This window comes from Lissotriton helveticus, chromosome 4_1, assembly GCF_964261635.1.
Source record: "Lissotriton helveticus chromosome 4_1, aLisHel1.1, whole genome shotgun sequence".
Classification (NCBI taxonomy): Eukaryota; Metazoa; Chordata; class Amphibia; order Caudata; family Salamandridae; genus Lissotriton; species Lissotriton helveticus.
In genome coordinates, this window is record NC_136063.1 from 2075062094 (window position 1) to 2075087421 (window position 25328).

At 43.9% G+C, this 25328-nt stretch overlaps 1 protein-coding gene across 1 annotated transcript in view; it reads right to left on the reverse strand.

Moving 5' to 3' along the window:
* TENM1 (teneurin transmembrane protein 1) overlaps positions 1–25328 on the reverse strand; it is a 1826288-nt gene that overhangs the window by 830108 nt on the left and 970852 nt on the right. Inside the window, exons 11-13 of the mRNA XM_078688755.1 lie at positions 10762–10863; positions 5148–5342; positions 4685–4885 (exon numbers count right to left, since the gene is read on the reverse strand). Of these exons, the coding sequence (XP_078544881.1) occupies positions 4685–4885; positions 5148–5342; positions 10762–10863 (498 nt within the window). The remainder of the gene's footprint in view (positions 1–4684; positions 4886–5147; positions 5343–10761; positions 10864–25328) is intronic.

The following is a 25328-nucleotide window of genomic DNA, read 5'->3' on the forward strand; positions in this document are numbered from 1 at the left end:
AAACCTGCAACTCCATAGTTGGTGGATGTTCTTGATTCTAATAAATGGCTGACAAAAATGCAATTCACCAAATGTGCAACAATGTCTTATTAATTTTAAAATAAACGATATCACGAAAAGGTCAGATGTCTGGTTATCAAACAAGCCTCGTGTAGGTATATTTGAAAAGCGACCTGGTCCCACTAAATGTTAAAATCAGTAATATGATATTCTGGAAAGCCTCTTGCGATGGAATAGATTCAACCAAGAAACTGGAACAAGCGCTTGATATGTAATAGTGTTCCAAATATGTAGCTGAATAGGCATGCACAGTAAAGGACTTATCTGATAAAAGGAGGCTCCAGGTAGGACCAGGCTAAGGATGGCTGCCGGTGATGCCTTCGGAAAAGAGTATTCCTATTCAGGTGTCAATGACTCCTCCCACCATGCTAGCTTTGGAAGGCCCATTAGCCTGGTGATGGGCCATCAGGGTATGCAGGGCACAGCTCAGCTCCCACTGTCTAGATTGAATGCACAAACAACCTAGCTGTCGGTTTAAACCAGACATTGATGCCACAGACAGGCAGAGACACAGGATGGTGAAGCAAGAAACTGCCCACTTTCTAAAAGTTATGATTATCAAACAGTGAGCAACCCAAAATAACCCTTGAGGGCTTGGGTAATATAGTAGAGGGGTAGAGGTGCCTTCAAGGGATATAGTTTGAATGAGGTATAAATTATAAATTAATTCAAGCAGGAGAAATCAATCATCCTAAAGTGTAGCTAATACATCAGAGTTGAATAGATCAAAACCATGAAATCACATGTAACAAATTGAAACACATACACAACATATAAACAACAAAACACAAAGGTGTATATAAAAAAATGAATTTTATCAAAAGTTTTTTTTAAATAATTCAACAAAGCAGAAAATAGGAGATGCAGGTACACCAAAGTTAATGTCAAATGAATGTGTGTCACAGCAAAACCTAAAGAAACATCTATCCCAAATCAAGATGAATTAAACATTGCAGGGATAAGATGATAATGTCGACGTTTCGGTCTCTTAAAGCACAGTTTCCGAGACCATCCTCAGGACTGATGTCACTTATATACTGCTAAGGACTGCGGTGTAATCTAGTGGTGCAAAGATTGCGGGCCTCCTGTAGGTGCTGGTGTCTGTGCACGTCGAAATCAATCTGCCTCAGCCTTGCTGTTCGTCAGATTGATTTCGACGTGCACAGACACCAGCGGATCTGCCTACCAATTGAGCCAAGCAGTCCCAACATATCTACAATTCAAGATATTGCTAGAGTCTAAAAGGTCAAAACTACATCCTTTTAAATACTGCCCTGATGAGAAGAGACGCTTTCATCTCCAAGTCCATTTTTTTAAACTAGAGTGGTTCACACCTACACCCCACCGGACTAGCACCCAGTACGTCCGTCGCTCACGTTCGTAGCAGCGTGTCAGCACCTACAGGAGGCCCGCAATCTTTGCACCACTAGATTACACCGCAGTCCTTAGCAGTATATAAGTGACATCAGTCCTGAGGATGGTCTCGGAAACTGTGCTTTAAGAGACCGAAACGTCGACATTATCATCTTATCCCTGCAATGTTTAATTCATCTTGATTTGGGATAGATGTTTCTTTAGGTTTTGCTGTGACACACATTAATTTGACATTAACTTTGGTGTACCTGCATCTCCTATTTTCTGCTTTGTTGAATTATTTAAAAAAACTTTTGATAAAATTCATTTTTTTATATACACCTTTGTGTTTTGTTGTTTATATGTTGTGTATGTGTTTCAATTTGTTACATGTGATTTCATGGTTTTGATCTATTCAACTCTGATGTATTAGCTACACTTTAGGATGATTGATTTCTCCTGCTTGAATTAATTTATAATTTATACCTCATTCAAACTATATCCCTTGAAGGCACCTCTACCCCTCCACTTTCTAAAAGTGGCATTTTCAAACACACAATTTAAAAAACCTCCTTCACTAAAAGATTTGTTTTTAAATTCTGAGCTCAGAGAGCCCAAATTCCAAATCTCTAGCTTTTCCCAAATGAAAGTTTCACTTGGAAAATGTTACAAGGCAGCTCCAATGATAATCTATGGGAGAGCTAGTCCTTGCAATAGTGAAAAACGAAACTGGCAGTATTTCACTATCAAGACATGTAAAACACATCAGTACATGTCCTACCTTTCAATACACTGCACCCAGCCCCTAGGGGTACCTTGGGCCTACCTCAGGGGTGCCATACATGTAAGAAAAGGGAAGGTATGGGCTTGGCAAGTGGGTACAATTGCCAGGCCTGAGACAAGTTTACAGGGCTACGTATGTGGGTGGCACAAACAGTGCCGCAGACCCACTAGTAGCATTTGATTTACAGGCCCTAGGGACACACAGTGCACTTTACTAGGGACATACCAGTAGATCACATATGCCAATCATGGATGACCAAACATAACCATTTTTTACAGAGGGAGCACTTGCACTTTAGCACTGATCAGCAGTGGTAAAGATCCCAGACTACACAATCCAGCAAGAATTAAGTCCAGAACACAGTCAGAAATACAGGAGGTAGAGGAAAAAAGACAGGGGAAACCATACCAAGGATGCCAGGTCTAACAAGGGATTATTTTCTAAATGGAACACACTTAATGCATTTTCATTATTGATTGTTAACTGATTTATTATTGATTTCTAATAAGGTCCTAATAATGACGATATATGTGATCTAATAAAGATTACTTAATAAAAGAATTATAATAAAACACCTTAACACATCCCAATCTCCCAATATTGACAGAACTTAGAATAGAAATTGTGATTTTTAATAATTGTGATGTATTGCTCCTGATCTTCTCCAAAACAATGGCAAAGGTCTATCGACCAGAGGGTAAATCCAGCGTGGATCAGCCCGAGTGATGGTAAACCGAGTTTTATTTAAACTCATTCCTGCTCCAGCACCGATATGCAAGAATTTCAGCCCAAGGTACCACACTACAATTTAAGCTTCTTTGGGAATGCTTGCATAACGGTCCCTGTGGTAGTATCACCGTACCTCATGGGAAAACCAAGATGAGTCCAGCCGAAGTACAACGCTATCGGTGACCTGAAAAAATATGTATTTCAACCTCTAGGGGGTCCCTCGGGCCCCATACACTAGTACCTGAGGGTCATGAGGTCCCTACTCTGCCCACTTCTACCCTTTTTGAAAAACTATTTCAGGATACGAGCACTGATTCCTTGAGTCCTGTAATACCGGTTGCCACATTTTCTCCACAGATGCGGCCATTCAGTCAGATTGACTGCTACAGGGATACTGGTACCAGGATACCAAAATGGCCAACGGGACAAAAAAGCTTCCTCGGCAATCAGAAGGCCATATTTGTTCATTTTCGTTTCCTGATGGACTCCTGCAAGATTAACTGTCTAAATATACCTAACTTTATAACAAGCCCTTTATGCCCAACCTGAGCCCTCCTATAAACACAAATTTCTTGAAAACTGCTAAACCGATTTTCATCAAATCTCAAAAAGTATGCTTATTAAATGAAGTTCTAACTTTCAGCCAAATTTAGTGTAATTTCTTTCAGCTGTTTCCAATGACAATAAACATGGGAATTAATGTTTGGCCCTCCCTTTTTCTTGCTCCACACCTGATGGATCAGCGCAAAACTTTCCATGAAAGAGCAAAGAAGGATAAACGTTTGTTTTTGGAAAGTTTTGTGCAGTGAAGTCAAATGGCACCAAAGTTATTAGTTCTTCCTAAGGAAACTCTGACTTAACTATATCTACTGCCATTGGGCAATATATGCAGATGTCATGTTAAGAGTGCAACATCAGAGCATATCTACTTTGGAAAATAAATTATCCATTTGAGACTTAAAATGTTGAAACGCTTCCTGCACTGTACATAAACAATTGAATTATAAGCAATTAGTGAGACCTGCTGATCAGCCGAATATATTCAAAGTGAACAACTCTATTTATAAATGATAGGGTTATACGAATTCATGCCGGACCATCCACCGAAGAATCTTAATGCAGGACCTCCACGTCCTTGCAACAAGGGATTTAGAACCAATGAGGCGTAAACACCCCCAGCAGCAATTAATGAGGAATAACAGTCACAAATAGCACTTTTACCTGTTTACCAAGTATTATTTCTGGACTTCCTAATTTAAGCATGCACTTCCATCAGCTATAGATTGGTAGTAAACTGCAAGTGCAGACTATGTGTGAGTGCCTTTCTCGCTCAGGTCTAAATAAGCCCTGGTGCTAATAGAAGTGCAAATCATATTGTCAGTCTCTAAACATTGCCAAATGTAGCTGTTTGTGTCTAATATTAAACACTGTTTGATGATATGTTTCAGTTTCAAGGTTTCAATAAAGCTTGCTGGATGTCATTTGATCATGTCGCCCCTTCTAGTGATGTCATTGAGGTGTCACTTCCTGTGATTACAAGAGTTGGTGGCAGAACACGTGATGTTATTTTGCCTTCCCTTCACAAATGATTTTGATGCAAGTACGTCACTGGAGATTGCAGAGACAGTAGCCGTTGCATTTACACTGATTCAGCAGGGTTTCTAATTATTTATTGTAATAACTACAAGTTTTAACAAAAAAACTGAAAGCTGCTAGATACAACACAATAAACAAATGTGCATTGAATTAATCACTTACCTGTTGAACAGTCTGAACCAGTCCATTTGGGATCACAGGTACAGACACCAGAGTCCAGTTGGAAGGTGCCATGTCCTGAACACTGCTCTTGACATATCGGAAGAGTGGTCTCGCAGTTCACCCCTCCCCAGCCAGCGGAGCAGTGGCATTCCCCTTGCACGCAGACACCATGGCCGGAGCACATTGGATCTAAACAGTCCTCTGCAATGCACAGAAATAGAAACTGCAATTAGCATAACAACTCGCGGTGTCATTTATTATAGGTCACATGCAGCAGCGGAGATACAATTCGAAAAAATGAATACAGTCACAACCATCTACGCAAAAAATAACTAATTTATAATATATATCTTATTTAGTTTTAGTAACATTATCAGGGCATATTAAATTTGTAATTGATTCCTATCAACATGGGAGCCAACTATAGTGATCTGTAATTTACATTTAAGTTTGATCGACATACCTATTTCACAGATGTCACCTTTGTATCCAGGCACACAGATGCAGACCCCCATGATGCAGGTTCCATGACCGAAACACGTTGGATCAATACATTGTTCTTCCGGCACATCACACTCTTGGCCTTTCCACCCATCACGACAGGCACAGTGCCCTTTTTCGTATTCACCATTACCACTGCATAGTACCGGACAAGAATCTAAAGTAATACAGAAGTAACAGCTTGTCACTACTGTAGTTGGAAAGTATCAAAACAGTACTCAAGTATCAGAATCACGTTCCGCAACGCATTTTTATTTGTAAGGAAGAGCATTAGTGTCAAGTATTCATGATCTCATCTATCTTTAAACCTACTGGACGGAATATCAAATTGCCAGTACATTGAACTGTTTTGTCTCAACTATTCCAGTTTCTTTTTATACAATCCTGTGAGGCTGCTAAAGGAAGTGGACTTCGGGGCATGATGATGTGCATAAATTATGAAAAGCATTCCAAAAAGTTGATGATGAAAGCCTGGGTGACAGATAAATACAACCATGTGTCTAGTCACTTTTATCCTCCTACATTTACCATGATGTAGGGATTATTCTTGAAATCCTTTCTGGGATGGGGGCACCTCCACTTTGTTTCATACCAAATTGTCATTATCATTACATGCTTCCGGTTTTACTTTGGTACCAGCACTTCCTCTTGAAAATACCTCTTTCATCTTTACTATGGAGTCCCACACTAGCCTTTTAAGAATGGAATGCACTAGCAGTTTAAACCCCCTACTATGAATGCTATATTTCCTCTTTGGTTTTCTTTCTCTGACACCACTCAAAACATCTTCCTTTAAGGCAAAGTCCCTTTTTGGTACCAGCTTTGGACCAGTTATAGTTTCGGTGTAGGACCAAGAACAATCTTGGAAGTTCTTCCTCATGAAATGGTTGCAACCTGACTATCATATATCAGTTACAACCCGTAAGAAACGGGCATTCCATAAAACTCCAGCAACCTCCCAAGGAATACTTTCTGTGCACCACCATACACAGTGAGATAAATCAACACATCAAAACTCTCTTATCCCTTTCACAGCAGTGTTGCCTTGATGCCTAAACCAGCTTCTTCTGAATGCTACCAAAATGTCATCAATATACTGATTTTAATTTTATTAAAAACTATTATATATATATATATTTTAAAGAGCGCACTACAGACGAAAAACCTTAGAGATATGAGCAGAAACAGTTCTAAAATATAAATAATATTGAAATGTGTATTTGATGCAAAAGACATTCATGGTTTCTAGGTTAAATGAGCCATTGAGAATCTCCTTTCAATGAAGGTTGGGATCATTGTAATGCTCCAATTCAATAAATGCATTGCTGCAACTGCTCATAGAGATGTCATCACAAATTTAGCTTTAAATTATGACAACATTAATGGGGAGCTGGTGCATTCGCGTATTTACTGGATTTAATGATGTGATATTATATGCTACTGTCACTTTAAAGAAACTGTAATATATAGTCTTATGCTATATGTAATTAAAAAGAGAATAGACAACTTATCTAATAATAGTCATATGTATTATCATATTTTCTTTTAAGATATGTGTTTTTATTATATAATCTTTCTTCCTTATGCTGCTTGTACTCCTGGCACTCTCTTTTAAATTCAATAAAAAATATTTGAATTTTTTTCAAAAGATGTGATATTAGCCCCTGGATTTCGCTGCTGCTAAAGAGTGAATATTTACTTTGTAATGTAAATTTATTACTGCATTTACGATTCTGTAATAGCAGCAGAAACTAAATAGAATATATGTAGCATGAAAATACATTGACTGGACATATCACACAATTTTCTGCCACTACCGATGTCCTCTAAATAATCATTGATTGTTTATGTGCAGGAAGGTGTCCCTTCCAGCATATAAACAATCATTTACAAAAAATGACTGTTGGACTTGGCCCTTTTGGCAGGTTCACCCCTGAACTTTTTTCTTTTTAATGGGACCTGATGTTAGTTATTTTGGGCTTCTGCACACTTTAGCACTGTGTCTCAGTGTAAAGTGCGTGCGCAGCCTGAGTTTGTGTGGTAAGATTGGCCTGCCCTCCAATAGGAATGCATGGGGGATATGTGTGTCCATGGTAAGTCCTGGTGTGAGAGGAGTGCAGGGGCGAGTTTGGTATGTGCGAACTCATGAGAATAAATGCTGCGCCATGGTGTGCGCAAATTGAATGTGTCTAGTGGAGAAGTGCCACCTTGAGAAGTTGGCATTTCTGTGTGCAGTGAATGTGAATTGCCAGTCTGGCTTGTGAGTGACAGAGGCTGGCTGGTGTGCCTGACTCCAGGAGCCAGGATGGGTCTTCCCGGTGGTGAATAGGGAGATCTACATGTAGATGGGAGGGAGGGGTTGCACCTGGGACCTGAATAGGACTGTGCTTTCCCTACACAATGCTGGCTCCACCTCCTGTGGTGCGTCCGATGTCCCTAGCCTGTCCTGTGAATAGGGAGAGGGGCTGAGCAAAAGAAAGTGCTCCAGAACCAGTTGTAACTGGTTCTCCTCTTGCACTACAGTTTGTAACAAAGGAAATGTGGGTATAAGAAGGAGCTGTGCCCCCACGTAAAGTGTTCTCTTGTTTCCTGACTTGAGGGGGGGGCCTGCTGCTGCTGGGCGCCAGGAGGAACCACCACTAGGGACTGCCTCCCTGCTGGAGGGCCCTGCGAGCTGGCCCCTGGGCTCAGCCTCTCCCCCCCCACTTCATTCAAAGACTTTTCCTGGGAGCGCTTTGTTTCTCACCCCAAAAAAAAAAGTGTGACGTCCTCGTGTGCTGCAGCGCTGAACTATGATCATCTGCATGGGGGAATCCCCGGCGTGGAGATTCCCCTGCCATCCAACTGATTTCGGCACAGGTGCCCACCCCGCATATTTGCTGCTTTATTTTTCTTTTTTGAGGGTGCCCACCCCGCTGTGTATTAGTACTTTCCAGAGGGAGCCTACCCCTCATTGCCCGCATTACATTATTTTTGCGAGCGGGTGCCCACCCCGAACTGGTGAAGGAGAGATATCACCGCTGTTGGCCCGAGATCGAAGTAGTACCTTGAGGGCCGGTATTTCTTCCCCAACGGCCCCCGATTGCCAGAAGTGCTGCCTTGGAGTGGTGGCTCCCATCGTTGCTTGAAACAGCCTGCCCGAGGCTGGGTCCGGGAGCTGGGAGGATGTGCATTGCCGACTTGCCTGAGGGTTGCCTAGCAACCGGGACTGTCGCGGCTGTTCCCCTTGGAGTGGAAGCAGGAAGTCCCGCTTCCACAGTCGCCGGGACGGAAGAGAGGGAATCCCTGCCAGAGGTCGCATCCCCGAGAGGAGACAGGCAGCCCTGAGCGGAAAGCCATGCAGGGCTGCCATGTGGTGAGGAGAGCCCCGCATACCGGCCACAGCCGCCAGATAAGCCCCTGGTGAGGAGGGCTCCCACGAGCAGCACACGCACCAGGAGCAGCACCGGAAGGGGAGTCCCCGCAACAGTCTGGTGAGTGGGGCTCCATGTGAGGTGGTTGGGGGGTGTGTCGGATCACACTTTTGGTGCCCGCCCCCGTGACCTGGTGCTCATTTCTCCTTCTCGCTGCCCCGCTGGACAGTGGGCAGCAGTGGCGCCTTGGGGGCATTTTTGCTTTTTACTTTTTAATGTGACCTGATGTTAGTTGTTTTGGGCTTCTGCGCACTTTAGCACTGTGTCCCAGTGTAAAGTGCGTGCGCAGCCTGAGTGCGTGTGGTGAGATTGGCCTGCCCTCCTACAGGAATGCATGGAGGATATGTGTGCCCATGGTAATTTCTGGTGTGAGAGGAGTGTACGGGCGAGTTTGGTGTGTGCGAACTCGTGAGAATAAATGCTGTGCAGTGGTGTGCGCAGATTGAATGTGTCTAGTGGAGAAGTGCCACTTTTAGAAGTTGGCATTTCTGTGTGCAGTGAATGTAAATTGCCTGTCTGGCTTGTGAGTGACAGGGGCTGGCTGGTGTGCCTGACTTCAGGAGCCAGGATGGGTCTGCCCGTTGGTGACTAGGGAGATCTAACAATTACGATTTGCAGTGTCTATTTGTGCTGCACAATGGAGTACAAACAGGAATTCCAAATTGCCATTTGTGATTGTTTATGTGCAGGAAGTGACACCTTCCTGCACATAAACCATCATTTCCCCCAGCACAGACACCGTTGCACTGTGGTGCAATGGTGCCAGCACTGGCGCTTGGCAGCTTAATTTAGCGCCAGCACTATGCGAAACGCAGAGGTAGATCATATCTCTGAAAATACAGTGCATCCCTGCGTTTTTAGAATGGCGGAGCGCGGTGTTGGCAAGTTTTGCTTAATGCCACAGTCCATCATTCTGTTGTACATATGCCCCTAAGGGCCTCATTTACGAGATTTTGGCACAGGGCAGTGCCGCAAGGAATCGTTTCTATCTTCCATTGGAACATCTCACCGAATACCATTTGAGTGAAGAACTTGGACATTTTTTCTTTTTCTTTCTAAATAAGAATTCTAAATATGTGTAGAGAAAATTGGTGAGCAAGTGGGTTAGATGCCCGGTAACAACAACACTAAACGCCAAAGCATTAGAATTTGGGGTAACACAACACACCAGACAGTTCAGTGAGAAAGAAAAGGCCCGCCTCTGGACCTCAGCATCCAAAAATAAGGTGACACCAACATTAGCTCAAACCAAATACTGGCTCCTCCACAAAGCATATTGGACCTCAGTCCGACTGGCAGCGGTAGGGCTCCGGGACAATGACATATGCTGGAACTGCCACAAACACAAAGGAGACCATGCGCACCTTATCCTTTACTGCCCCAAAGTCAAGACTTTCTGGGGTAAAATAAGAGACTTCATAAACAGCACAATAGGCCACTCAATTCAGCCAAACTTCCTAGGGCTAGTAGCCGCCTTCTTGGCCCCCGGAATCGAGTCCAAAAGTGGTAGTGAACTAATCGACCTCCTGCTCACAGCGGCAATCAAAGCTATCCTGGCGAACTGGAAGGACACAGGGAAGGCAACCTTCAAAATCTGTCTAAATTAGATCACATTCCTAAGGGGGGCGGACAACATTATGGCGAAAATCTCACCCCACTCCACCACAAAGGGCGAGATGTGGCTCCCCCTAGACAACTACTTGGGCTCGCACAAACCACCCTAGGTAGGACGCGTCCATACTCCCCACAAGCACATACCGACCGCGCCACTCTTCCTGTCCGCTCTTTCCTTCTTCTCTTTTCCCTACTTTTCTCTTGTTTCTCTTCCTTTATATTCCTCTTGCGAGGGCAGTACACAAGACTGCCGAGATTCAACGTACGCCTGTAACAAGCTTTGCCCAGCCACTGTAACATGCGCCTAATCATGTCAACAATATGTCTACTGTAACCCTTACGGCGTATAAGACACCAGTATTGCCTTCACTGTATATGTACTGTAAAAATTTCTCTAATAAAATCTTTTGAAAAAAAAAAGAAAAGAACATCAGTGAACCACACTTTCTATGGCCTGCAATGTCCAGGCTTTGTTTATTAGGTACAATATCTGAACCTCGTTGCAGCCTGCCCATATGCTCTAAAGGTACATCAGTAAAATATTACTACCTCTCGCACAGTCTGGCCCGAGGAATCCTGGGAAACAGTGACAATGTCCAGAAATACACTCTCCGTTCCCGTTGCAGTTAGTAGAGCAATCGTCCATAATTTCTAAAAAGAGAACAGTGAAAATCAACATTATTAACATTCAACTCCATTTAAAGAACATTTTTTTTACATTTTGTAGGCAGACATTGACTGACGAAACTACAAAATCATTGCTAGTGACGTATGACCCGAAAGTTTTTTGTTTGTTTTTGAAATACGTTCTTTTATGAAATCTTAATTTGTTATGCCATGGAACAAACAATTAACTGACTTATAATCACGTGGTAGGTGTGCCCGCAGGCAACCCGACCCATACTAGACCTGTCTCTGGAATCTGTTCATTATTCAGAGTCACTCCTGAAGGAAATACGTTGGATTCTCTTCCTTTTAGATCCCAGGTTAAGGCCGAAATACCGGGGGTCATAATTTCCAGTTCAGCTAGTAAGAGAAATGTCCAGTGAAACCGGGAATAACAAGATATGCAGAATAAACCTCTGCCGACAGCCAGGATGAAGGTTGGAAAAATTACCCGGAAATGAGGAATACCACTCAGGTATCAGCGCAAAAACACTGATTCATGTGTGTTATTCCCCGTTGGTCAGGAGTATACTCATAATGAGCTGGCATTCATACTTCCCAGAAGAAAGGGTCGCCATGGTGCGGAAATACCAGTGCGGATCTACCACTTGAGATGGACCCCAAGCCGGTTCCAGATTTATGCTGAGTCATGGTATATACATTTGTATAGTGCTGTATCAGCATTATTATGGCCGTGCAGCTCTGTAATACCTTTACGTTTGGTCTTGAGGATTTGGCTACAGACTGTCGCCTGTTACCTGATTGAGTTGGCTCAGTGGTAGCTTGGGTGTGGCTATCATCCTTCTTTAGTGTATCTCTGTGATTGCATGTGGTTCTAGCTGTTGGTGGTGTTTGGAGTGTGCAGCTGGCGAGCTTTAACAATTAGTAGTGATGACTGCCTTCTCTAAAGGGCCGCCTTCGGCCCATCAGCAGCTAACAAATCACAGTAGGTTCATGAGTTGGCATGCAAACAGTTGAGCATTAGCATCAATTAGCATTTTTAATGGGTAAGATAATTCGCTTTTCACACTTTGTAGCTTTAGGGACAAGAGTGAGCGAATCGCATCTTTCCACACATAAGTGCAAATGGATAAGTACTGCCACCAAAACTGAAACGCAAATATTATTAAGCAAGCAAACACATTTGTTAAAGCGAATATTTCTATCTGCATATATGATTTGGCAGCGTTTTCTAACTTTAGGGATACACAGTTGTCTTTATTTTGGGCTCAAACATGTCTCTCTTGTTTCTGTGTTTCTATGGATTCACAAAAACGAGTTTTGTTAATCTCTAAGTGTTGTGGACCTTTATACTGAATAGAGCAGGCAATAAAATTGTTCAATGACAAGTGTAATACTGAAAATGCCATCAGGATATGTCTTATTCAATTACTGGAGTTCATCACAAAACAATTGCCACTTAGAAAATATGTTGTTATTACAGTATAGGTCACTGCTGTCTAAATGGCTGTTAACCTCTTGCGTGCTGATGACGAGCTCAGCTCGTCATGCAGCACGGTGGCGCTGTGTTGATGACGAGCTCGTCATGACCTTCGCGGAACGGCCACGCGGGGATAATTACCTCGCTGTGCTGGGCGTTCCATTGAGCAGGCGTGGCCATGATGAGCTCAGCTCGTCATCAGCACAGTGCCACCGTGCTGCATGACGAGCCGAGCTTGTCATCAGCACCGCGGCGCCGCACACAGCCCCCAACCTCCCACACAGCGTGGGAATTAGCCCCGCGGCGCTGGGGTTAAAGGCTTGACCCTGAGTTTTTTGTAATGAAGTTGAGGACCTAGAGCAACTGACATATGGTAAGGCAGCAGTGCTATATTTGAGGTCAAATATTCTAAATAAAAAAGAGGGAAACAGAGAGGAAAACATTGGGAATTTGTAGCAGAAAATTTGTGCCATTCTTCAATGGTGCTCTCAATTTTCAAATTGTCAATATTATAGCCTCATAGCTCACTGTAGCTTGCTATACCAGCCATTAAAGACCCTCTCCAGCATTATAGTAGCCATTCGAAGGGAGGGCCTCTCACAAGTGAGCCGGCCTTAAATGAATGGCCAGTGTAGCCAGCTGCAGCAGGCTAGAATGCTATTACAAAATACTGCACCATGAGGGCAGAAAGTCCTAATTAAATAAAAAGCCCCCTCCCAGGAGATACAAGAGGTGTAGAACTCCTCGCACCTCGGAAGCATCAATGTCTTTGACAGGCCATGCTGTGCGTGCCCATCAGTTAATGCCACACGCAGAGTCACAGCAGTTGTTACAAAGTTCAAAGATGCACAGCATAAGCTGCGAAAGGAGGCAGAAGTCAAACCTATCCTCCCTCGGCACAGCCAAACGGTCTGCCTTTGTTCGGCAGAGCTGAGGGACATAAAGGAGTTTCCCCCTCCCTTTCTCTGAGGCTCAAATGACACTATGAGCTACGGGAGGCCAGAGGGAAGACTTGCTGTGTGCCCCATCCATAGCCTCTGCCACACTGACTTACTCCCTTGAACAATCCGCATATCTTGGAAACGTAGGTGAGCGAGAGTAAGAGGCTGTAGATTAGGACATTGAAAAGATGCCAGTAAGGGGCCATATCAGTGTTTCTAGCTCACGGCTGTTCCGGAGTCTTCTATGGAGCTGTCGACATTCCAATGTTCTAACATTAATTGTGATCAAAATTAAAATGCATCACCTCTCATAATATACTTCTGTGAATGGGAGGTAGCGACTGACCTGACTGTAACATAAGCAGTTTGGGTTTGAGGTGGCCTGCTAAGGTCAGGGAGAACAACTACCTCGTACGGTCTTATATTTTGTTGCGGTGTCCAGGTCAATCTATGAGTGACTCAAAAAGAACAGTTTCTTCTCTATATTGTTTATTTGGGACTGGAGAAAGTTGAATGTAGCACTTCACTAATCTGACTTGAACAAAATATGGTGACCCTAATTGTTGAATACTCAACAAGTGCAATAAATTCATTTTTACCACTTTATCACCCAGCTGTGCTAAAAGTAACTGTGCTCCAGTGATTACCACACTATATTTGTACTTCAGGTGTCATGTGTTGAAGTGTTTAAGAGTAAGACTATTTATTACATGCAGCAATATCTGTTTAGCTTCCATTGCCTCATGCTACCTGTGAGACGGTTATAGAATGGGTAGAAGAGTCATTTTCGGAGCAGCAGTCCTCTTGAGAGCACAATACTGGGACTATGTGAGGTAAAAGGATGAACACTGGAGGGTCAAGGAAAGCTTGGATGAAAAAAAATATATGGTTTTAGATCCAGGCTCCTCTTGCTGTCCAACTCATCCTCGCTGCTCTTTTGCAAGTATCCATGACAATAGGGACACTTCAGTGATGAGCTCAGACACAAAGGCGATAGTTTACAGTAGTTGCTAAGTATCATTTTACTTTCAATGGACTTCAGTGACTGTCTAGAAAATGTAGTGTACTTAGTTCTACTTTTGTGGTCTAGGCATTGCTACCATCCATTAGAGAACATTCACATTTTTTATTTATCATTTTAGCAAATTCTGTGTGCACCTTCAAAGACAGTGAGGCAAAAGGGGAATAGATGTTGTCAGGAGGGGGCATCTTTGACCTAATGAGGGGAAGGAGCTGTCACCTACCACACTTGCACATCTCTATGACTCTGCCTGAGCACACTCCCAAATGCTTTGACACTAGTCTTTTGTGATCCCAGACAAACTGGGGCTGCAGCAGGGAGGCAAGAATTTCCAAGCACCCCTGGGGATGGAAACCTCGAGAACCATCTCCAACTTTAAAGTGGGCACCCGGTGAAACTCATTGACCCTCAGACCCGACTCTTCAGTACATCTCTGGATCTGTGGAAGACTCAGAAGGACTGACATGCTGCACTGCTGCAAGAAGAACTGCTACCCTACTGCCCTGCTGCCTGAGTGAAAAGGACTGTATTTGCATTTTGAACCCAAGACCACCGAGTGGTTCCAACGGCTAGTTCGCTGGCCTCTTGATCAGAGCCACAGGGACAGAAAAGGCTCCAATCACCTTGAACCCAGCACCTTGACCCTGTCTGCTATACGTCCTACACCATAAATGGTGCCACCCCAGACCTGGCCCCTTGGAACAGGGCCTGAAGGTGCTCTGCCAGCCCAGCTGTAATTCTGTGGGCAGAACTGATGCAGTGCAATGCATCTCCGTTTCGGATCCACTGCAGCGCAACGCATCCCAAACGCCGGACCTCTCAGCACTTCCCTTATATTGCTTGGAACAGCTGCTGCATTACGTATCCTCGATGCAGGCCTTCACATTGCAAGTCCCTTATTGACGGCATTCCTGATGATGATGAAGGAATTAGCATCACAATACCGCAGCCTCTTTCGAACTACTGGTTCGTGACGCATCCTCAAATTAGGACTTTGCATTGCAGGCTCCTCATCAACGGCATCCTCAACAATGACATGGGGCTGATCATTGCAGCCCCACAGTTTCCTCAGAACCACCGTCACCTGAAGCACTCTTGACGCAAGATCTCGTAGCACTCTGCAAGCCAGGATTTAAATTACTTTGTTCAGTGGCCTTAACTTAGTCCTTCTACCTGGCCCGCACTCCATCGGAGTTGACCTGAAATTGAGACTTTGTCCTGGTCCTGCTCAACCAGATAACCACCGTTGGCACTTTGTGCTTCTAGGCACTATTTTCACTTAAATCTTTAAAATTGCAAATCTCTGGTTCTACTAATTGGAGTTTTGTCTTTTTGACCTCAAATAATTTATTAAAATTAATACTCTTTTTCTAAATTGGTGAGGGAGCTTTTGTGGGTTGTGTTTTCACTTTATTACTCTTTGAAGCACTGCGTGCATACTTTAAACATTGCCTCTAAGTTAAGCCTGACTACTTTGTGCCAGGCTACCAGAGGGTTAAGCACAGGTGTTAGAAATAGGGTTTCTGGTTGGCTAGGGTTTGCACCCACGCCAGGCAGAACCCACCACTCTAGTCAGGGCAAGGGAGTTACACACTGAAGATAACCCCTGCTCACCCCCTTGGTAGCTTTGCAGAGCAGTAAGGCATATCCCAGAGGCAATTTGTAAAGCGTTTGCGCAACACACTCACACAGCAGCAACACACTAGGCACACCACAAAAGAATCTATACACAAGGTTATATAAAAAGAGCCTTTGTATTATACATAAAAACACATTTGAACACAATCACTTAAATCACTGTGCCACTAGGCACTTGTCATGATTTTACAGGGATTACGTAAATCACTTGGCGTATCGGGCCATTGTCATAAACATTTAGCGTCACCAGTAACTACTGGCAGGATTGCACTTAGCACAAAGCATTAGGCATAAACATAATAACTTTACTTAGCATTGCACATTATGCATTTAATCATCAGTACACATTAGTATGCACTCGCAGCTGTGCACCCATCATGGAATACCATAAGCACATCAGGGCATAACACAGTCCATTGTCCCGTGTTACTGTGATTCTCCATACACAGCGTGGGGCACAGAGGCCTCCATCAGAGGTCTCGCCCCGACCTACTCTATGGTCCGGTGTGGCTCCTTCTCGGCTGGTACTTTCCAACCCGGGGCCACTACTGAGCTCGCCCCATGAATGCCCAAAAAAATGCGCCTACGGTGCATCTGCCCGCGACCATGCAGCGCAGCTGCAACAATGTAAAATCTGCATAGTCTTTCACCCCCAAGCCAGGGGGCGGGTGCAGCTTACCCTGTCTCCTTCTGTGACTGTGGCTGTGACGAGGCTAGGCAGGCAAACAGTGCTCCATGCAGGCCCTACTCACCGGGGCCTCCTCTGGCCTCTCCGGTCTCCTTGGACTTCTCCGGTCTCCTCTGCTTACTTTCTGGGACCCGGTCCCATTCGCCACGCCCACAACCAGGCTTGGCCACGCAGTATTTCACTAGCTGGCTTTCGGCAGCTCTCCTCACGCCGGGCTTCCACCACGGGTAGGTCATGCCCCTCCTGCCAACATCAGCGTTGCCTGGGAGATGCAGAGGCACTACCGGCCTGGATTCCTTGCTGCTGGTGCGCCAGAGTGCATCCCGGAGCCACGTAGCAGAGCTGTGGCTGCCGATAACTACTCCAGCAAGATGCAGGGAGCGTGGCTTTTCCTTTCCTTGTGAGAGCCCCGCCCACAATCAGGCTCAGCCTATGCCTAGCTTCCGCTCTGTCTCCACAGAAAGCAGTACCTTCTGAGCACAGAAATGCAGGGTGGGCTCCTGCACGCACTGTCCAGGGACTGGAACCACAACAAATGCTCTTCCTGCTTGGACGAGCTACAGCGCCCTCCACATGTCTTGGTTTAAAAAGGCCAATCAGTGAACAACACAGCGCTCACCACACACAGTCACAAATCCGAAAGGGCAAGCCCCAAAGCCATGGGTGATCACAGGGGCACCCCAGAAAAGTGTCCCCAGAGAGGCCAGCACAATGATTCTTTAAGCAGAGTGGTAGTCCCTCCACTAGCCCAAAAGGGAGCAGGCCAGCACTTTCTGCAGTCCAGTTCACTGGCGGTTCCTCCTGGCACACAGCAGTCCACGAAGTGTGGTAGTTCCAAGCAAGCTCCGTTCAACAGACCAGGAGTCACAGCCCCAAGACTTATAGTACCATAAGTCTTAGTTCTCCCCCTGGCACAGGCTCTTAGCCTAGTCCAAACCAGTTCTTGGGGGCACTTTGCAAGTGCACAACAAGCTCCATTTTCAGTGTAAGATCTGACCCCAAACACATCACAGGGGGGTGGACCCATCATTGTGGAAGGCAGGTACAGCCCTATTCAGGTGCAGGTGCTACTCCTCCCACCACTCCAAAAGCAGACCAGGCCTATTCAGCCTAGCACTGACTCAGCCAGACTCTCTGGAGCCACTGCACCTCCTCAGCCCATCACTCCAAAGCCAGACAGTCAATACAAATCCTAGCAGAGGACCAAAGACACATATCAGACAGAAATGTCTACTTCTAAAAGTGACATTTCTAAAATAGTAATAATAAATCCGCTAACACCAATATGCAGCATTTATCACCACTATTCCAAACATACCAAACTTGGTCAGACTACCCCTCTCATGTCAGGAATTACCACTTAAGCACATATCAGGGAATCCCCAATGCATTCCTTTGAGAGGGCAGCCTCACAACAGTGAGAAACCAAATATGCTGTTTGTTACTACCATGACATGCCACACAGTTAAGGCACATGTCCTACCTATCACCTACACTGCACCCTGCTCATAGGGCTAGCTAGGGCCTACCTTAGGGGTGACTGATATGTAGTACAAGGGGAGTTACAGATGTCGCAACCACTTTATGTGCCACGTCACAGCAGCAGTAAACTGTGCGCACAGGCCCTGCAATGGCAGAGGCCTGAGGCAGGTTTCAAACACTACTTTGCTGGGTGGCGCAAGCAGCGCTGCAGGCCCACCAATAGCAATTAATTTACTGGCCCTGGGTATATGGGATACCACTGTGCAGGTAAATTAAATATGCCAAACAGGTGTAGACCAATCTTACCAAGTTTACCATAGTGAGCACATGCACTTTAGCATTGATCAGCAGTGATACAGTGCCCAGAGTCATACAACCACCAACAACAGGTAAGAAAAAATACAGGAGGAAGGCAAAACGTTCTGGGATGAGCCTGCAATAAGGACCAAGTCCAACAACAGGTTAACTTGGAGTTTGCTTGTGACTTCACCTCCACACGAATTTGTGTTGGTGCTTGAAAAGGGTTCTACAAGCAGTAGTTTTGGTTTCTGCATTCTTTTTACACAAGAAGACATTAAATGAATTATTGGATGGAATTACTTGCACATAAGAGTGCTGCTCCAGCTGGCTACATCCTACAATTGATTACTTAACTATAATTTCCCTTATTCATGAGTTCTACTCTTTCTTTTCTCAACACAGTCCTGTGTTTCCCATGCCCTGATTTGCTGCGGCATGGGAACTGCTTGGACTGTAAACAAGGTGAGGGAAAAAGCATATGCAGGATAAAGCAATTTTATAGAAAAGGAAGGAAGACCATCAGTCAAAAGGTAAAATATTATAAAGAATGAATGTTTCAGAAGGAGGACGTCAAAACGATTAGGATTGTGACGGGGAAGTTACGCTGAAATATTAAAACTACGAAGGAACAATCAGGCATTTTCTCTGAAAAGCATCACATTTAAGTGAATGCCAATATTCGCTATTGATGTTTTCTTCAGTCTGGCTTCTTTGAAATCCTCCTTTTGAACAAATAGCTACTTTTCTGAGAGCAAAATATCATGGGCATACTTTCAAAGGGGAGACCTCATTGTGATATTTGGTGTTGATTACATACCGGTGTGTCTGATATATATTTGTGGGCTAAACCTAACAGTCTCATGGTGGGGCTAGTGCAAGGACGCTTTTGCAAAATACCCACATGCCATTTTTACTCTTCCGTAATTCTGACATTCTTAAAAAAAAAAACGCTAGTTTGATAAGTGCTTTGTATTGAATAAAAGCATTTACTAACATTGTGATCATGAAGGACATTTTAATTTTTTCCAATTGCTTTTTTTCCAATGTGCCCCGTTCCAAACGAAGAGTAATTTTCCAAAACTTGCGTTCTTCCGAGGTACAAGTTTTTCCTTTGCTATTTTCAAGCTCCAAATAGTTATATATCAGCCCCAGGTGCTCTTGCTATTTGGAGTGCAGTTACATATTAGAATACTAATTATTTCATGAGAAAATTTACATTTTAATTGCTAATCTGTGCTGCGCTATCAGTTATGGTAAACCATTCTCTGTGCTAAGGGAACAGTGAAACATATCAATGAGTGGTTATCATGTGGAAAATGGAGCTGCAAGCATGCATTCATAAAAAGGCGGCAATCTATTTCCGCTCGACGAAAATAGGCCTTGTGCTCCTACCTAAGGATGGATTCAAATAGCAATTTGCTGCCATAAACCTGCGTTTAAAGCCATAAATGCGTCCATTTACATTTGATGTATTTCCGTAAAAGGATACCTATTTGGTGAAAATGGTTTTGTGCCTGAGCAATTCTCTTCTACGACTATGTACTACGAGTGGGAAGTGGGGCCAAGGTACTTTTTGCCTAACAAGTTTATGGCCATTCATAATCTCTTTCCTGACTCAATACTGTCCCAGTAAATGGTCAGTAAAGGTCGGATGTAGTTCCATTTCAAGGTTGAAAAGTGGAATGGATCACCCACAATCTTGTAGGTATGTAGATGGTGCAAACATGTTTCACGGGGGCAGTGGGAGGGGAGCGGGTGGCAACAATGAACTTTTCACATTATATGTGTTGAAAACTGTGTGTACATGCACAATATAGACAATCACGCATTAGGGAAATAGCCATTAAAAAACTCACTCAATAGCAAACTGAGATAGCTACACTTGGTGCACTATTCTAGGCCTTCTACTGTGGAATTTTTTCAAAAGGAGTGATTGTAAATCTGCACCCAAGAGCAATAGCACACCCACAAAGCAAATATATGCAAAATAGCATCGCTCTTTATACCAGGACCACATGACAGTCACAACCCACCTAGGCAGGCCGTGGGATTGGAATAAAGTAACAACCTGTGATAGCTGAGTTTTTCACTTAAAGCACCAGTTTCCATAGAGAACAGTATGAGGGGCAGTAACCCGGTTAATATATTCAAACCAAGTTAGGTCTGAGCCCAGAGGGTTAATGATGAGTGCAGTGAGCAGGGGAGATAGCTAACAACTCTCCCCATTATTATTAATGAGAATAATCAAACTAATTCTCTTAATAACAGATGTACATGTTCCTTCTGGCCTCCTGGAGAAACGCTGTTTAATTTATAATTTGAGGTCTGGAGCGAGGTTGATTTATTGAGAATAGGAGTTAGAGCAATAAAAAGGCAGCTCTGGCCTGAAACCTTCATTAAACAGTCCATGTTCACTTTCATCATGGGCTACACCCTGGAATCACTTCTCAGTTTTATTTCCCATAAATATTTGCTTTCCCTGCTAAAAGCAATCATAGCTTTATTTTCCTGTTTTATCTTTCATTCTTTAAAAAAAAGTATATATATTATAGTTGCATGTGTAGAAGTGAAGACCTTTACTGAAACACATACATTCAGTGAAACACATGTATCTCTAAATACCCTGTACTTTATTACCCATGAGCCTTGGGAGTGACTTTTTGATGCAAGTGCTATTACTTTTGTGTCAGTCTCAAGGAAAGGATTAGCAAACACCTGCATTTCTGGCACCAGCTAACAGTCATGCTGTAAACTGCACACGTGGACCCACATTTTACCCTACTAGGGCACACCTATTCTAGATATGGGCAGTGCTTAATTTGAGCCGGGGGCTACTGGTGGGGGTACTGGCCCTTATTTCTGAGGACCGGCACTTATTTTCAACAGCTGACATTTTCTCAAAGCAAAAGATGGAAAAACACAAAAAGAGGAAGGAAGGTGGAGGATAAAGATGGGAAAACCATCTTACAGGGAGAAAGCAGTAAACCGCAAGAGTGAGATAAAGCAGCAGGTAGTGCAGGTAGTTGATTAAAGAGGCATGAGGTGGATTTAAGCGAACATAGCCTTGGTACTGGGCAGGCTCGCATTTAATTGCACAGACTGCAGGCTTCTGAGCAGAGCTTTGGGCACCGGCACTCTTTCTTTCATAAACTAACACTGGATAGGGGGTAGCACATTCTTGTGCAGCCCATTCTGTAATGCACATTGTATGCATGCACATGTTGTGCCCAAAGCAATGAGGTTGTTTCATTGTTTCATTTGAATTTGAGATTAGTCTATTGCAAATCGAGCAATGTCTTCCAATGTAAACCAATGCCACTAGGCAGATACTGTCCAAGGGCAAAGACGCCATGGGGAGTTAGGGGTGCTCTAACTGACAGTAACTTCAGAGGTGGTCTCCCAAGGAGTTTTTTGAAAGAGGGCTGGGTCCCCTAGCAATGTCTCCACAGGAGGGTGCAGTAACATACTGCAGCGTTCAGTCCTTGGCGCAGCAGTTAGGCCTCGGGCTGCGGTGAAACACAGAATCGTAGTGTGAAGGAGCACTGTGTATTTCACTCTCGAGTGCAAGTGCCAACTCTGAGATTTAATACATTATCTGGGTAAAGAAACTTTTTTATGCCATCAGGTGCATGGTACTTGTCAGTAATGAGTGAGCCCAGTGAGGGTGTGCCCGGGCCTAATCAGGGAACCTTCCCGTTTACATAATCTGACCCCTTTATGTTGTCAAATCTTTTTCTCAATTAATTACAGCTTGTTCTATTGGCACACCACCATGAAATGAAACATTACTGACAATGGATCTGACCAATAACGCCACAGAAGTTGTTGGTCCTGGCTACATTAGGAGAGTAATACCATTGACAAGAGCTTCTGACTAAATCCAAAAGGTGAATAATATTATCACATGGATAAGCCCACATTATTTCCTGTAAGATCGCTCATCGCTCTTTAACGGAGGTGAGAGATCTTCTGTGCCGGAAAATATGCACTGCATTTCCATCAATCTGATAGGCTGTCTGAATGTCCTCCATCCAATCAATTTCCTGGTTAGGACTTCTGACATTGGGGGTTCATCTGAGGGTGAGATACAAAAAGTAGTGCTATTGGCTGTAGTGCTGTGATGCTTCCGCACTGTCTCCGCCTCGTTCTAACTTCTACACCTGTACACATGGTCTGCATGCTGGAAAAAATATGATTAGCCGAGAACCTCTCAAAGTGCCAGTTAATTCACCAATTAAGCATCAATGCCTGGTGCTGCAGGCAAGAATGACTAACAGTTGCACTCTTACATAATAATAGATGCAAACGGAAGGCAATAGGCCTTCTTCAGGACACGTTTCCCTGCAGAAGAAGACATCAACAACTTCTGGTGGAAGCAGGTCATGCTATGTGTCCCTTTTTTCTTCAGGTCTTCCCTTTGACAAGGCAACACGTGCTTCCCCAGCCTACTTCAGATAAAATTCTCCTTGCACAGTAGATTGTTGCCCATTGTGGGTCATCGACCACCATGACAGCAGGTCTTCCTTCCACATAAAAAAGACACCAACAATCAATTGTGCCTTCAGCAGAGTGGCAATAATTGTAGCAGCATCCTCGGCAAAAAGCCTACTGAGCCCATTCAAAGTCCTCAGAATATAAAACCGGAAACTCTCAGTTGAACATCACTCCATCTTCACTCTTGGTGCTTTCAAAATCAAACTACATTCCCTGGATTTGAAAGTGTTCTATCAAAGCAGACACACTTCTAGTGTATTGTACCTTCAATAGTGGTCAAAAACTATTTTCTCTTAGTTGAACTGTATTTACAATAGCAATACTAAGATATTTTAAGAAGAGGAATAAGGCTGCGCCCTGAAATAAAGGCCCTCAATACAAGTAGAAGAACTGAGTTCACATAACATGTGAATCACCTTTCCATCAACATCACATCCAGTTCCTGCTTCTATTTTTTTTTTTAAAACAACGAGGAGACGCCAAGAGAGTCGCCGGTCCACCAGGATGTGCTTTTGTCCCTGTTCCCAGTTGATCGGTTGTGACATGAGTTTTTCACCTGATACACTGCAAGACATATCAACTATTGTCTGACGTTTGACTACTATTCTTGCTGTTAAAGAAAGGGGCGTCTGGTTCTTCTTTAGATGAAAACTACACACGCAAACAGAAGTAAACCAAACTACTATGGAAACAAGCATTTTCAATGCAATAGGTCTCGGATTTGTAAGAGTTAGAGCTATTAGCGTTGTTAATGACAATGTCTTTTACCCATGTGTTTTGGTTTTGAGTGGATGTATGTGGTGTGGAGTGGAATTATGTGGGTTGGATTAGAATTGTTAGTTGTGGAATTGTGTGTGGTGGAATTGTGTGGTGTGGAGTGGATCTGTGTAGTAGAATTATGTAGCATGGTGTGCAGTGAAATTATGTGGATAGTAGTTATGTGGTATTGAATGTATTGGAATCATGTGGAGTGGGATTGTGTGTCATGGAGTGTAATTATGTGGAATGGTATTTTGTGGAGTGGTATGTAGTGAAGTTTAATTCTGTGGTATGCTGTTGAATTTTGTGGCATGATGTGAAATTCTGTGATGTGGATTCGATGTATGTATGTTGTGTAATCATGTTGAATTATGTGGTTTGTTCTCGAATGATGTGGTGTAGAATGGAAATGTTTAGAGTTGAATTGTGTGGTGCATAAGTGTGTGGGGTTGTTTGACCAATCTTCAGTATAGTGTATGTACTTTTAGAATGTTGTTCTATGCTTATGCGAAGTTTAGAATTCTGGAAACAGATCAATAAATTTGCCAATTTATAAATGCACTGACCTTGCAGGGGACTGGGCCTTATCATGAGTAGCTGCGCTGACTTGGCGCAGAGCTGACAACCTGTTGCTTGAGTTTGATGCATGTAACTCAGAATTTCCCTGAGTTACTGCATGAACTTTAGACAGAACCAGGCGGAAACACAGCAAGGCAATCTCTGCTCACTATTTTCGACTTGTACTGCCTGCATTTCATGCACAGACTAAGAGAATTTTCGAGTTATGTGTATGAATTTAAAACACTAGGGGGCAGATTTACAAGGCCCTTGCGCCACTTTTGCGTCACTTTTTCCATGTTAAAAGGGACATAAAAGTGGGGTAAGGGACTTGTAAATCTGCCCCTGCGCACGCACCGAGCCAGCGCAGTTCTGAAACCGCCTAGTTAGTTGTTCATAACATTAAGGCCGGATCAGTGTTGGGGATAAACATATACCATGAGACGCAGGGTTTACTAGATGGCAATCTCGCAAGAGCGATGGCATCACTGTGCCCTCAGATGGCGTTTTGGAGTACATTGTCACTCACTGTTTAGGGCCTGTTATCACTGGGCAAGATGATGATGCTACCCAGCTTATTGTACTTTTTCATAAGTTCCCAGCCTACATTCCCAAATCTGGGGAGCTTCTTATGGAACAACGGGAGGAGGCAAGTAGCGTGATAAACTGCAATTGCCAGTAGACAAAGGAGGGGTTGGGAGCACCAAATTGTGAGCATTATTATTTGCCAGCGCCACTTCATTGGCCTAGACGTTGGGTAGCAGGGTGCCTGATAGAAGAACTGGATCTTTCCGTCCTCACCCACGTGCAACAATTAGCCCAACATACTTTCTTACCCAGTGACCGACTCCCACCAAATGCGAACAGCCTGTTACAGGTAGCATATAACAGTTTGCAAATCATGCCGCGCATCCCTCAACACTCCCTTGAGATCTCAGTTTGCTCCCTTGCTCCCTTTGATGATATGCTGAGTAGGACAGGAGTAGGCCTGGGCGACAGCAGGAGGAGGCAACCTGGGGGCAGTATTCCGTGACAGAGTACTCTTACCCTATGATCAATTATGAGAGGAGTATGAGTTCGCAGCGGGGCATTTCCTAGCTTACGGCAGTCTGAAGGCCATATTAGAGA